The 14,792-nt window shown below is 38.1% G+C and overlaps 1 protein-coding gene across 5 annotated transcripts in view; it reads left to right on the top strand.

The window, feature by feature from the left end:
* THOC2 (THO complex subunit 2) overlaps positions 1–14,792 on the top strand; it is a 108,863-nt gene that overhangs the window by 67,054 nt on the left and 27,017 nt on the right. For all 5 annotated transcript variants that reach the window (XR_008446126.1, XM_054039012.1, XM_054039011.1 and 2 more), the window contains 11 exons: positions 280–360; positions 598–694; positions 3,273–3,390; positions 3,575–3,754; positions 4,892–5,056; positions 6,292–6,567; positions 7,700–7,841; positions 9,658–9,815; positions 10,861–10,989; positions 14,177–14,308; positions 14,397–14,581. Coding sequence is in view for 4 of the 5 variants with exons in the window: in XM_054039012.1 (XP_053894987.1) it covers positions 280–360; positions 598–694; positions 3,273–3,390; positions 3,575–3,754; positions 4,892–5,056; positions 6,292–6,567; positions 7,700–7,841; positions 9,658–9,815; positions 10,861–10,989; positions 14,177–14,308; positions 14,397–14,581 (1,663 nt within the window). In the remaining variant the exon portion in view is untranslated. The remainder of the gene's footprint in view (positions 1–279; positions 361–597; positions 695–3,272; positions 3,391–3,574; positions 3,755–4,891; positions 5,057–6,291; positions 6,568–7,699; positions 7,842–9,657; positions 9,816–10,860; positions 10,990–14,176; positions 14,309–14,396; positions 14,582–14,792) is intronic.

The following is a 14,792-nucleotide window of genomic DNA, read 5'->3' as shown; positions in this document are numbered from 1 at the left end:
CGACCCTAATCTCTTAGTATATATCATGTTTTAGGATGATGCTTTCTAACTATTCAGGTATAGTGTTTGCTTATTAGAATTTTTGCAGTTGAAGGGACAGTTGTACGTGGCTGATGGCAACTCAAATAGAGATAACTTATTTACCTTATAGGGATATCTTTGGTTTAAATAATAATTGTAAAGCAATTTAAAGATGTACAGTATTATTGTTAATCATTATTATTAATGCTTATTTCAAAGTTACTGGGGAAAAATATATATTCTTTAACTTTGTAAAAGACTGCATCATTGAAGCTCTGGCAAATCCCGAGAAGGAGAGAATGAAACATGATGACACTACAATTTCTAGCTGGCTGCAGAGTTAGTATTTTTGTTTTATTTAATAAATCAGTGTTTCAGGTATTTATCACAGCTGTTACTTTATCAATTTATTTTTCAAAGGAAAAATCAATATGGGAAGTAAAGGCAATAGAAAATATTAAGTGGGAGTGTTAGCAATGCATAGCTAAATAAATGCAGAGGATAGTAATCTTTATGTTGAAATAGATGATGCATAACTTTCAGTCATAGCTATGTCTCCCTCTCCATCTACTTTAGGTCTAGCTAGCTTTTGTGGTGCAGTTTTCCGAAAATATCCGATTGAACTTGCTGGTCTACTGCAGTATGTAGCAAACCAACTAAAGGCTGGAAAAAGGCAAGTCTGACCTATTTAATTTGTATAACACCCTCTGTTTTAAAATTTACTCGTTGTTTGACAACTGCCTTTTGCTCATGCAAAAGTGCTGGTAATAGTAAAGCTATACTTGAATACCCGTCAGAAAGTTAGAGAGCTTAAAGTACCAGAGAAAGAGAACATATAGCTGTAATATTTTCCTTTAGTATGTATGATTATGGCACGTTCTTTTGAGTCAGTGTTTGTCGTCTTTCATGCACTGCAGTACTAGAACCTCTGGTTGAGCCTGAATCACTGGAATACTTACAGTATATACAAGTATACTTAATTTAGAAAAATGTATCTACAACTATTAGTATTCAAGAAAGGTAATCCTTATAGTTTCTCTTATTGTTGTTCCCAATATCTTGTCTGCAAAAATGTCTTTAAAATTTCATTTTTTTTATGTTGAATATTTAAATAATGTAATATATGTAATGACTATACAGTTACTTGCTATCCAGTTGCTCTTTTGGATCTCCAGCTTGTCAGCACTGCTGGTGTCCTTTCTTCGAAAGTTTCAGTTGTAAACAAACTTTACAGCCTGAATCCTTTCTTCTTTCCCCTTCCACTGCTTAGTGCACCTTGTTTCTTTTCCTGTTTTTTATTGTTTAATGGGTAGTTTTGTCATATTTGGTAAGTATGGATTTATAATATATTCCTGTATTATGAACTCTTTTTTTCTTAAAATTTGGTGAAAGATAATTTATGAATGCTAATACTGAGCTACTAATTTATTTGAAATAGTTAAGATATTGCGTTTTTGGTTAAAAAGAGAAAAGAAAACACAATCCCTGCACCAGCAGTAAAATAGGGGCACTTCAGCACATAGTTTTAGGGCTCGGGGAGTTGAAAAATGCAGTCTCTTCCTTCCCCTCAACACAGACAACCTTGTTTCACATGTGCGTATCAATTCCCACCTTATTATGTACTCTGGTAATGGTACAGTCACCACTTAACTACAGAAAGTAAGGTAAATAACTTTTGCCATCCTACCTCAATATTGTGCAGATATCTTATAAATGCTGTTAACTTATTTAATAAGTATTAAATAACTTAACATACAATGCAGTATTTGGGGATGGTGAAAGAAAACTAGACTTCCCTATTTTAGAAAGGTTTAGGGTATTCATATTACTACTTGTGGGCTTTCATTAAAAAATATAGTAACTACATGACAGATAGTAATAGTCCAAGTGGTGTAGTGGATAGAGCATGAGATTGGGATCCAGGAGGCCTGGGTTCTAAGTCTGGCTCTGCCAGTGGCCTCCTGGGTGACCTCAGGTAAGTCACTTTCCTGCTCTGTGCCTCAGTTTCCCCATCTGTAAAACGGAGATAGTGAACATTATCACCTAAAACTAAGGTCTCTATCCACTCACTCTCTTCCATAACTTAGCCAGGGTAGGCAGGGATGGTGTCCCTAGCCTCTGTTTGCCAGAAGCTGGGAATGGGCAACGGGATGGATCACTTGATGATTACCTGTTCTGTTCATTCCCTCTGGGGCACCTGGCATTGGCCACTGTTGGAAGACAGGATGCTGGGCTAGAAGGACCTTTGGTCTGCCCCAGTATGGCTGTTCTTATGTAGGACATTTTCTTGGTTACTGAAATCAACAGCAAAACAAATTTGATAACTAGAATGAATTTCTGACCTCGATGGTTATGGAGAAATTTGAATGGATGGTACTAGACATTTGGAACAAGGCTGCAATAAGAATTCCTACTGGCTGCAGTTTATTTTAAATTCTGTAGCCAGAAATGTTTTGTGATGTTTTAGATGTTAGAATTTTGAGTGAGAAATTATGGTAAAAGAGCTTTATAAACAGTTGTATATGTTTAGTTGTTTAGTAAAAGGCAGAGATGTGATCTGTCATTATAATTTGCTGCCCTTTCTTTTGAGTTGAACGTATCAAGCAGAGTTAGATATTTCTTGAGGAGGTGGCCATTGTGGCTTTTCATATCTTCTGCACTTTACAAGTCAGACACATGTTTAATAGGTCAAAGTGAGATCGCTACATTCACTTTAGGTTTCTGTCATTATACTCTCACTGTGTACACTGAATCTTCTTTAAAAATAATTATTTAATTAAAAGCAATTATCTGAGGATTTCTCATTAATAGTTTTTTTTTAAATCTGTTTTGGTTGATATATACATGAAATGCATGTAAAGATAAGAAATACAAAGGAAACAGCTGTAGTTTTTTGTAATTAATTTGTTGGTATTGTAAATAAGTGGCACTGTACCTGTTACTGTTTGCAAGATTGGATCCCAATATTTCTCTCCTGCAGAACCCTGTGGCCCTGGTCTTGGTCCATTGGAGGCATATCACTTTTACTACTACCTGTAAATTTCAAAAACAGTTTTTCTTTCAGCATTTAGCAGTGTTCCTGAACTTTAATTACCTTGTGAAAAGGAATGTTGTGTTTGTGTTTTGGTCTTGTTTCACTACAGCAATTTTAACACACAGTGGTTTTATTTTGTATTAGCCTATTGTAAGTAGCCATTTCTGTTGCCCATAGTATTTCATTTTTATGTAGTTTTTATTTTTCTTCTATGCAGCTTTGACTTGCTCATTTTAAAAGAGGTGGTACAAAAAATGGCTGGAATAGAAATAACAGAAGAGATGACAATGGAGCAGCTAGAAGCCATGACTGGTGGAGAACAGCTAAAAGCTGAGGTGGGAGTGCAGATTAATTTACTGGTTTTATTGAAGTTCAAGAAATTGGGCAAATGTTGATGGATTACTTATACTGTCATAAGCTGATACTGTATCTATTTACTATTTGTCTATTTTCTATAATAAAGTGATATTTCTTAAATTGGAATACCTTAACTTCTGGTTTTCTTGTCTTTCTGGACAGGGTGGATATTTTGGCCAGATCAGAAACACTAAAAAATCTTCTCAGAGATTAAAAGATGCATTGCTTGACCATGATCTGGCCCTTCCACTGTGCCTGCTCATGGCTCAGCAGCGAAATGGTGTGATCTTTCAGGAGGGAGGGGAGAAACATTTGAAGCTGGTGGGGAAGCTGTACGATCAGGCAAGTGGAAACAATTACATGTTTACATTTTAAAATAAAAAGGTTTTTAATTCTTCAGTTAAGTTTAGCCTGCTTATTTGATATAAATACTGCATGGCACAATTTTTACTGTCAAAATAGGGTTAGGCCAGGTTACCCTGTTTATCTGATCTGGTTCTCAAGAAATTTAATTTTAAGGGCTTTTTAAACATCATCTTGCTTTATCTTCACAAAGCCTTCCTGTTTCTGATTTTTAGAAGTCAGTGGTATCTTACCTGTCATTCAGTATTTCTCATTTTGGGCCTGACAAGTGCAAGTGGCACTACATTAATTTAGAATCTGTATTAGAAGCTCTCAGGTTAGATTTTTCCTTTTTTTCCTGTGACCTCATTAAAGTATCTTAAATGGAGCTTTTGTCTGTGGGTAAGCAAGACCTTCTGTTGGCCCTAGGCTCAGCTACTACAGGCAGTGCACAAAAATAATCAAGTTCTGTAGGCCTGCTCTTTCTGTGGGCCATCCTCAATGCTGGATCTCTATGCAATATTGTATTTTCAACAAAGAGCACCGGAGGTTTCAAAAAAATGTATCATGATATAAAATGTCATGGTTCTATGTGAAACTTAGACTTTGATTTGCTCTGGTGTCTTTCTTTCTTTCTTTCTTTCTTTCTTTCTTTCTTTCTTTCTTTCTTTCTAATATTTGAAATGTCTGTGCTGACATGACAGCAAAAGGAAAAGACAAAAAAATTATTGAAATAAGTTATAATTTGCAAATTATTTTAAAATATTCTCCTAATTTTAGCAGTTTTTCTAAAATCCTCAAGGGCCACAATAAAAGGTTCAGAAACATGTAGAAAGCAGAATGTTGACTCTTAATTGGGCAGAATACTTTTAGAATGGAATACACTTTTGTGGCGAATATATTTAGTTGCAGAACATGGGGCTGGATTAGTTTTCATAAATGGCATGTAGTATGGAAAGAATTAGCATATTATGTTTTTAGCTGTAGTTTAAAGTGTACCTTTCAGGAAAGTGACTAGTGGCTTGTTACCTATATATGTATTTGCCTTAAAAAGATTGATATTTGTTAAACCTGCCTAGTTTTTCCCCCACAAAAACCCGTAAATTTTCCTCTAATTCTTTCTCTGTTTCAATTCAGTGCCATGATACTCTGGTACAGTTTGGTGGATTTTTAGCATCCAATCTAAGCACAGAGGATTACATTAAGCGAGTGCCTTCTATTGACGTTCTCTGTAATGAGTTTCACACACCCCATGATGCTGCATTTTTCCTCTCCAGGCCTATGTATGCACATCATATTTCAGTAAGTAAAAGCATTCTTTTTGTCTACTCTCTAGTGCTTTAGTGTTACCAGTTATCACTGAACTCCAGTTACATTTTGTACATCTCTGTTATGTTCTCACTGACAATTGCGTGTAATTTGGGAGCTACAGTTTGCCTGTAGAGTTGGGAAGGAATCTTTATTTAGAGGTCATGAGACCTGGGTTCTGTGTCCATTTCTGCCACAAACATTTCTTTGTAACCTTGGACAAGTCACTTAACCTCTCTGTGCCTCAGCATTCCCAACTGTAAAAACACAACTATGAACCACCAAATACCTCTGTGCAGTGGAAGTGCATGATAGTGGTGTGGGTAGCTATGCTTATACTTAAGTTTGCCCAGCACTTTCCATTGCAAGATCCTGTTCTTAGTTGCTTATAATTTGCCAAACTTAAACAATTAAGGATGAGGTTATCTATGCCAGGAGTCGGCCTAAACCTGTTTTTTTTTTTTTCTGAAGATTTCCGCTAAAATGATTTTCTGAGAATGACAATAGGGAATATGTTTTTCAGATGTTAAAGAAATTCTTAGAGCTGTTTTGTAAAGAAGCTCTTGTGCTTGCATGCTGTGGAGCCAGGGAGTTTTTGCAAGGGAGTCATCCTGCGGTCACAGATGTGCCTTTGGCGTACCTGTGAAAATTTACTTACGCTTGGTTGAGTATGAGACTCTTAAAAAACTACAGTTTGCACATATTGAATAGAGACTTGATAGAGTTTGGCAGCTAAATTTGCTGAAGAGTCCATCTGCGCTGAGTATACTCCACCCCTTCATAGCTCCTACATGCTGACTACATTGCACATGTTTCATCCCTGGGCTGCAGGGATTGAGCAGGACTTTCCCTGCAATTGCTCCTCCCAGGTACCAGCATACAGGAACTGAGAGCAGGGAGATTCCATATGGAAATAAATGGGTCAGAGAGTTCTTCATCAGAGAAGATGGCAGCCTTGATGGTGCACAATCAGAGCCATTCACTCATTCACGGGCATTTCTTTAATGTTTGGTTTTATATATATATATATAAAAAAAACCCAAACATTTACGCCCTCCCCCATCCCAATATTTTTATATATAAAAATATTGGGATGGGGGAGGGCGTAAATCTATATCTATACATTTGATAGAGTTTTCCTTTGAATGGTAAATGACATTGAGTAGGAAACAATGATTAGATATGTAAAAACAATGCAAATCACAAATATTTTTCTTTTTAATCTTCAGTCAAAATATGATGAACTTAAAAAAGCTGAGAAGGGAAACAAACAGCAGCACAAAGTTCACAAGTACATCACGTCATGCGAGGTAGTGATGGCTCCTGTTCATGATGCTGTGATCTCCTTGCACCTTCCTAAAGTTTGGGATGACATCAGTCCTCAGTTCTATGCTACATTTTGGTCTTTGACAATGTATGACCTTGCTGTTCCACATAATAGCTATGACAGAGAAGTCAATAAACTTAAAGTCCAGATGAAAGCTATAGATGACAATCAGGAAATGGTATGTTTGTGCTTGCAAACCTTTTTAAAATAGTTGAATATTTAAAATTTACTTTAATGTTCAAATTGAAACATAAATATCTCTAAACGTGACATCCAATGAAATCTTACATTAAAGATAGGTGTAATCACTGTTCTGAACAATATAAAATGTCAGTTTTATGTACTGGTACCATTTCATACTAGAATTTTTCGAAATGTCAAAGTGTGTTTAGTAGAGGTTCTCTTTTTGATTTTGTGCCTGTGGTAACAAGGTACACATTGTTGCAGAAAATACAGTACATATCAAATGCTGTTTATTTTTGCTATAAGTATTTCAATACAGAAAATCTTGTTTTTCCTACATGGTGTAGCTCAGGGGTTCTCAAACTGTGGGTCGGGGGGTCACGAGGTTATTATATGGGAGGTCACAAGCTGTCAGCCTCCACCCTAAACCCCGCTTTGCCTCCAGCATTTATAATGGTGTTAAATATCTTTAAAAGTGTTTTTAATTTATAAGGGGGGGGGGTGTCACACTCAGAGGCTTGCTGTGTGAAAGGGGTCACCAGGAGAAAAGTTTGAGAACCACTGGTATAGCTGGACTATATTTTGTTGAACAAAAAGGATGTTTTAGCACCATACCACAATAAACTACTTTTGCAGCAATTAAACACTCAGGCATTTAACTACTAATTTATCTAATTCAGTAAAGCAGATATCCATCTTTTGTACTCCTTCTTTACAATGAACATTGTCACGTAAATATTTGCAGGTGAAGGTTCAAGTCTAGTAAAACGAATTTTACCATAAGAGAACCTACAGCCCTTACTTGGTTTGAACACTTGATGACTTCACTGAGTAAGGACTGCAGAACTGCTCTCTGATTACAAAAATAAAGTTTGACATTTGTCTTCAGTTTAGAGGCTCACTTAAGATCTCCATCTATGAATGTTGTGGTTAAAATTAGGTGAATGATCAGATAATTAAAGCAGGGTATAGTGGGGGTGGAAAGACTGCCAGAGCAACACTTTATTTTATTGTTTAGATTAATATTTATTTGAAACTTGTTTGCGGTAAACCAAATCTTCAATCCTTGTTTTTTGCATATAGTAGGGGATGATAAATATTAAAGTGAAATGCATTGACATTTGTAGCCTCCAAATAAAAAGAAAAAAGAAAAAGAACGTTGTACGGCCCTTCAGGACAAGCTTCTTGAAGAGGAGAAAAAGCAGTTGGAGCATGTGCAGAGGGTTCTACAGAGACTGAAACTGGAAAAGGATAACTGGCTTCTGGCAAGTAAGTATGAGAAACTTTGGCTGTTTTCCACAGTCACTGCACTTTCTATATCTAAATTACAAAGTTCTGCTCACTTGACTCTTGTTATACTAGCACTGTAATCTTTTTTTTAAAATCGGTTATTGACATATATTATCAAGATAAATGAACTTTAATTTCAGTCTTGTTTTATTTCAAATTCTAGGCAGTGTCAGCTTTTACAGTGACAATTCCATCCAGTTCTTGTTTTAACTGTGAAATGTAAAATTGGTGATCAGTAAAGTGGTTATTTTCCATGAGCTAATCAAGGATGAGGCTTCCATTTTGTATGTATAACTGTGACATGGTTGGGTTACACCCCAGGGCCAGTGTTGGCGAAGTTGTCTCCAGCTGCATATATAGTGTGCATGAAGCAAGGGAGATTGGGGAGATAGTATTAGCTGTGCTTTTTTCATCAGACAGATGGTCTCTGTCCCCAAAGTTACATCTCAAGGAGTGTTTCCATTTTGTGTCAGAGGCCCCAGAAAAGTTAAGAATGGGGTAGTAGTGGTGTACAGGTTTTCTCACTGGATCATAAAAACCCTGGCAAGACTTTCTGCTTGTGATCATCCTGCAGTTGTCATGGCTCTGATGAGTGACTTGGATTTGGAGTTTGGGAGGTGGTGATTTCTTCCCTCTAATGGACAGATAGTTACCTCCTCTGATTTGAGGTTGGGATATACCTTGTCCAGCAAGATGAACTCATTTTGATGGTTGACCCTTAGAGATTAATGGAGATGGTGAGCTTCTCTGAGGGAGAATAGTGTTGAGCTGATTTGGTGACCTGTAGAACTTTATAATCTTTTGTCCTCTGCCTTCAATTTAGAGGCCCTTAAGTAGCTCTCTCTCATAGCTTTGTTCCCGTATGTCACCTTGATTAACAAATGACCTAAGAAGAGCACTGGGAGTGGAAGTGTTCTGTCAAGCTAATGGCCACATGAAATATTTTTGAGGTCTAATGCCATGGCTATGCAGGAGGTAGAGAGACTTCTTTTCCTCTGCTATAGAATCATAGAATCAGTCAAGTTTCACATATCTGAACTACGTTAGGTTCTGATTGTGTGGACAGTATTTTTATTGTACTATGTATAATGTTTGTAAAAGCACACAGAGCTAGCAAAAGGCGCTGAATTTATTAATAAAAATAAATATTGTTACTAATGCACAAATTTTGATATCTTTGCTTTTTAATCTCTTTTTTCTCACTTTCTTCACTAAATCTGGTCATCTGCATTGTGTCTTCCAGTCACTAGAACAAATCAGTGTGAGAGGGTTCTGAGTCCGATCTAGTCCATTGTATATAATGGAGAAAACGATGCATGGCTAATGAATACATTTTATCTGTTAGTTTTCTTGGCATCTTAATGGGGATTATCTATCTGGTTTGAGAGTTTTCCCTGAGTAGTTTGAAAGGAAATTTGAGATGTTAAAATATACCTCTACCCCGATATAATGCTGTCCTCGGGAGCCAAAAAATCTTACCACGTTATAGGTGAAACCGTGTTATATCAAACTTGCTTTGATCTGCCAGAGTGCACAGTCTCTCTCTCTCCCCCCCCCCCCCCCCCCCCCCCCCCCCCCCCGAGCACTGCTTTACCGTGTTATATTCAAATGCGTGTTATATCGGGTTGTGTTATATCGTGGTAGAGGTGTATGTTATAATACACAATATATTTCTGAAGCGTGTGTGATAGAGTTAATTTTGTGGGGTTTGTTTGAATGTTAGCTGTATTATGTACAATTGATGTTGCCATAAAACACTTCCCTTCTTTGTCTTTCTATTTCTTTGTTTTTGAAGAATCAACCAAAAATGAGACTATCACAAAATTTCTACAGTTGTGTATATTTCCTCGCTGCATTTTTTCTGCAATCGATGCTGTTTACTGTGCTCACTTTGTAGAACTGGTGCATCAACAGAAAACACCCAATTTTTCCACACTTCTCTGTTATGATAGAGTAAGTAACTGGAATGTGTTGGAGCTGTGTTGTTTTCTTTTAAGTGAATATTACAAGTCTATTAAAACCCTGTTTTTGAAAGATTACTATTTGTTGCATCCTTTTTCCATGTGAAAAGACACTCGTGCATCAACAGAATCTCTAGATATATTCCAATTCCAGAATCTGCATTTATCATTATTACCATAGCACTTAAAGGGTCCCCATCAAGACTGGGACCCCATTGAGCTAAGCACTGTACAAACATAGGAAACCATCTGTATATGCCCTGAAGAGATTACCGTCAAAAAAGATCAGATAAAAAGAAATAGACAACATACAAGTTAAAATTCAAGGAACATATCTTTTCATTTATGTACTTCTAAAGGTTTTTCCTGCAAACCTTCCTTTTCTCTTTGTTCTTGTCCCTAAGCCCCAGAAAGCATGCTCCATCTTTGCTGAGCCAAGATGTCATCCTCCACTTTGCCTGCCCAATATTGCATTGCTCTATATAGATGGTAGTGATATACAAAGCAAAGATAATCACCTTGATCGATTCAGTCCATCAGCCCTCACAGAGAGAGTGCAGATCACAGCAATATTATTTACTAAGCTCCTATTATCCAGCTAATTCATTACCCGTGCAGCTCTGTTGAAGGCATTGGTGTCACAAAAGTGTCACCGAGGACATAATTTGCCTTGTGGGAAACTATATATAAGCAAGAGTCAAAAACCCTGCTTGACTTTCAGATCCAAGGTAGAGTTTGAAGGCCTTACAGTTAATGCCTTTATTCTGTAATACTCAGAGTAGAACTACATTTTGTTTATACAGTCAGCAACAGTTTACATATGTCTGTTGCCCAAGCTCAATGAGATGAGTTAGGAGTTAAGGTAATAACTGATAAGAAAAGAAGGGGAGTTCAGAGTTCAAGGTGGAATTAGTTCTTTGTATTCTAGTAACTGTATGAACATGAACTATGAAAACTAAAGCAGTTGGGTTTGATTTTTTTTTAAATAACTTTGATTTCATATTACATAGCCTGACTATTGTTTCTGTTCTTTACAGGTTTTCTCAGATATAATCTATACAGTAGCAAGTTGCACTGAAAATGAAGCTAGTAGATACGGCAGGTTTCTGTGCTGTATGCTAGAGACTGTTACTAGGTGGCACAGTGATAGAAACATATATGAAAAGGTATGTAAAGCTGTTAAATTGTAGTCTGTTTCATGAATAATCATATGATTACTACTGGTAAGCCAGGCCCAATAAAAGCGGTTGCTGTAAAAGTATTAATGCAGTAAAAACATGAAGTATGATGGTTTCTCTAGTTTTCTAATTTTAAACTTAATGCATTATAAAACTTTGCTGATACTTGAAGGCAGGATTTCTGTGATGGGAAAGGAATTTGTGCATACATTTTGAACACTTCTGCTTAATGAATCATACTTTTCATCCGTTTATATCTAAGTTGAGTTGGAGGAGGTTTAACTTATCAAAGTTTAAGTGCTTTGAAAACTGCATATGGATTAGAAGGTAAATATATCCTGGATTAACCACACGCAATCATGAAGAGAACATGCGAGAATGATGAAACTTGCTTGATAGCTCTGTCAGAAGCTAGTTAAAATGGAATAAAGGAGAGAGATGCGCACACCTGTCTTCCCCTCTCCCAAAAGCAGGCATTTCTTCTACAAATGGTTGCAGATATGTATTGCACTAAATTGTAACGACCTCCCTTTTTATGGGTAGTTCCTGCTTTTTTGAAAAGTCTGATTAAAACTCTCAAGCTACATTGGCAGCTATACCCCAACCATTAGGAGATAACAACATGTACAATAGTTCCGTCAGTGCTCCCAGCAGTATTTCAGACAACCAGCTTATCCTTCCAGGGAGTAAGACTTTTCCAAGAGAAGGCACAAATTATCGAGAAGGTCCTCTGACTCCGCCTCTAACCAACTGGCTCATCCTGTCATCTATCCCACAATCCCACGGCTACACCGCTTGTGAAGCAATAACCGCAGACAGATGGGTCTTAAACACTGTGATGGAACACACTATCCAATTCCTAGCTATCCCTCTACCTTGTCCCTTTTCAGGGACCCATCTCATGAGTTGCTGCTTCCTCAAGAGCTTCAGACTCTGAGCTTCAGCAGCCATAGAAAAAGTTCCCCTACCAACAATAGGGTAAAGGGCTCTACTAACATTACTTTTTGATCCCCAAGTCCAAGGGAGGGCAGAGACTTTTATACTTGACCACCAAAGTCTCAAAAAATACATGGTCAACCAAGCAAGGATTCAATTGAATCATGACTGGTTTGCTGCCCTCAGTCTTCAAGACGCCTGCTTCCATGTAGCAGCTTTATCAAACCACAGGAAGTATCTGAGATCCATAGTACGGGTCAACATTATCAATACTCCTCAGTACTCCTCAGTACTGTGTGTATTTGCCAAATGCATGACCATAGTGGCAACCTTTCTCAGGTGAATGATTTCCCTTAGCTGGATGATGAAGTCAGGGGCAAGTCTGAAGGTCAAGTCCTCCATCATGTCCAATTCACGCTGTTTCTTCGCTTGACGGGCTCATCTTGAACAAAGGAAAGTTCACTTTACTTCAACAGAAAACATTTAGTTCTTCGGGTCCTACTAGGCTCTATGAGTTTGAGGGTCTTTCTCCTACATGAATGATTTCAGTTTGTTGCCTATATCTGCCCCTCAAATCTCACTTCTCAATGACGGTTTGTGCATACTTGAGGTTGCTAGGTCACATGGCTTCATGTACTTAGTAGTTCAACATATGAGGATGACCTGGAGTCCCTAAACTGGTGGACAGATCAGAATAATGTATGTGAGGGGCCTCCATTCGAGCCTCTAGCAATCTGTTCTCTGTTCCTTCCTTGCCAAAAGACAGCCTTTCTTATTGCTGTAACCTTATGAAGGAGGGCAAGTGAACTGCAGGCCCTAATTACAAACCCTTCATGTACTGAGTTATTCAAAGGCAAACTAGCCTTAAGGTGGCATCCAAAATTTTTGACTAAAGTAGTTTCACCATTACCAAGCAATGTCCCTGTCTGTATTTTTTTGTTAAGCCACACTCGAATGCAGATGAACGGTGCCTTCGTACGTCGGGTGTAAAATAAGCCTGCGAGTTTGGACGGGACTAAACCATTTTGATTATCACTCTGGCTTTTTGTCTCCTACGTGGACTAGATGAGAGGTCAGGTGGTTTCGGCACAGACAATCTCCAATCTTCCTGCATAACAAAGCATATGGCATAGCAAATGCCACAGCTCCACAAAGGCTCTTGGTTCATTCAACAAAGGCCCAAGCTGCTTCAAGTTGCGTTTCTCAGGGATGTTCCAATATTGGACATATACAGTGTTTCTGCTTGGTCCTCCATGCATACCTTTATCAAACTGTGTTATCACAACTGCATCTAGGTCTGATGCAAGCTTTGGAAGAGCAACTCTAGTCACTATTTAACTAGACTCTGAGCCATTACTGCTTGCAAATCCTCTGAGGGTATGCCTACACAGTAAAGGAAAACCCATGCAGGTCCATGCCTGCTAATTCGGGCAGCAGGGCTGTTTCATTGCTGTGTACACTTCTGGGCTTGGGCTGGAGCCTGAGCTCTGGACTTCCCATTCTGCAGGGTCCTAGAGCCTGGGATCCAGCCTGAGCCCAGAAGTCTACATAGCAGTGAAACAGCCCTGCAGTCTGAGCCCCATGAACGCTAGCATAGGCCAGCCGCTGGTGTCTAATTGCTGTGTAGGTATACTCTGAGGGGAACACAAGTCTGCAACCACTTGAAGAAGAAAAATCTGTTACTTTACTTGTACTGTAACTTGTTCTTCAAGATGTGGGTGCAGATGTGTTCCATGACTCTCCCTCCATCCCCTCTGCGTCGGAGTCCTCAAACATAGATTCTGGTTCATAGGAACTGAGGTGGGTCTGGATAGCACCACTCTGAAATAGCCTTGGGAGGGGCCATGAGGAGACATGTGGTTGTGCATGTGCTGTCCCAACAAGTTCTGCTAAACACAGATAACTGGCTTCTGTGCATTGCGTGTGCACACCTGAGTGAAATACACATCTGCACCCACATAGAATTATAGAACCATAGGGCTAGAAGGGACATGTTGATGAACAATGGTAACAGTACAGGTAAGTAACTGTTTCGAGATACGTAAGTTATTTTAGGAATGTGGCAGATATACCTGTATAAATGTTGCTAAATGTGAATGTTTTAAACTTTGCATATACGAGAGTTAATGAAAGCAGTGTTCTTCAGTTATGTTAAAACTTCAGCAAAAGTTAAATTATTTTAATCCGCTGCCTGAATAAGGTTAACTTTTTTTTTTTTTTTCTTTTTACATACATTTAGGAATGTGGCAACTATCCAGGCTTCCTTACCATATTACGGGCAACTGGATTTGATGGTGGGAACAAAGCTGATCAGTTAGATTATGAGAACTTTCGACATGTGGTACACAAATGGCACTATAAATTAACTAAGGTAAATAAAGGATGTTAAGTTGATATGACCTACTTTTTCAAGTATTAATGAGAACTACTTTGATTGTATTTTATACCTTGTATTCTAGGCTTCTGTACACTGCCTTGAAACAGGCGAATATACACATATCAGAAATATCCTGATTGTGCTGACCAAAATCCTTCCCTGGTATCCAAAAGTTCTGAACCTGGGTCAGGCCTTGGAAAGAAGAGTACATAAGATCTGTCAGGAAGAGAAAGAGAAGAGACCTGATCTATATGCGTTAGCTATGGGGTAACAACAACTTACTTTAAAAAGAGATTTAAATGGATGATGAAAGGATTCCAAAGGCTCAGAACTCTTCCAGTCTTGACACATTTGGCTTTTGCTGTATCTTGGAAGATCTTGCAGTCCTATGTTTTGAGGCTGGTGTGAGTTGAGACTCCTGGTTTGTACTGGATGATGATGATGAAGTGTGCTAGGTTCTCCGCAGGACAAAAGAAAG

Source organism: Malaclemys terrapin, chromosome 9, assembly GCF_027887155.1.
Source record: "Malaclemys terrapin pileata isolate rMalTer1 chromosome 9, rMalTer1.hap1, whole genome shotgun sequence".
NCBI lineage: Eukaryota > Metazoa > Chordata > Testudines > Emydidae > Malaclemys > Malaclemys terrapin.
Note: the sequence above shows the minus strand (reverse complement) of the source record. Positions and strands in the feature narration are given on the sequence as shown.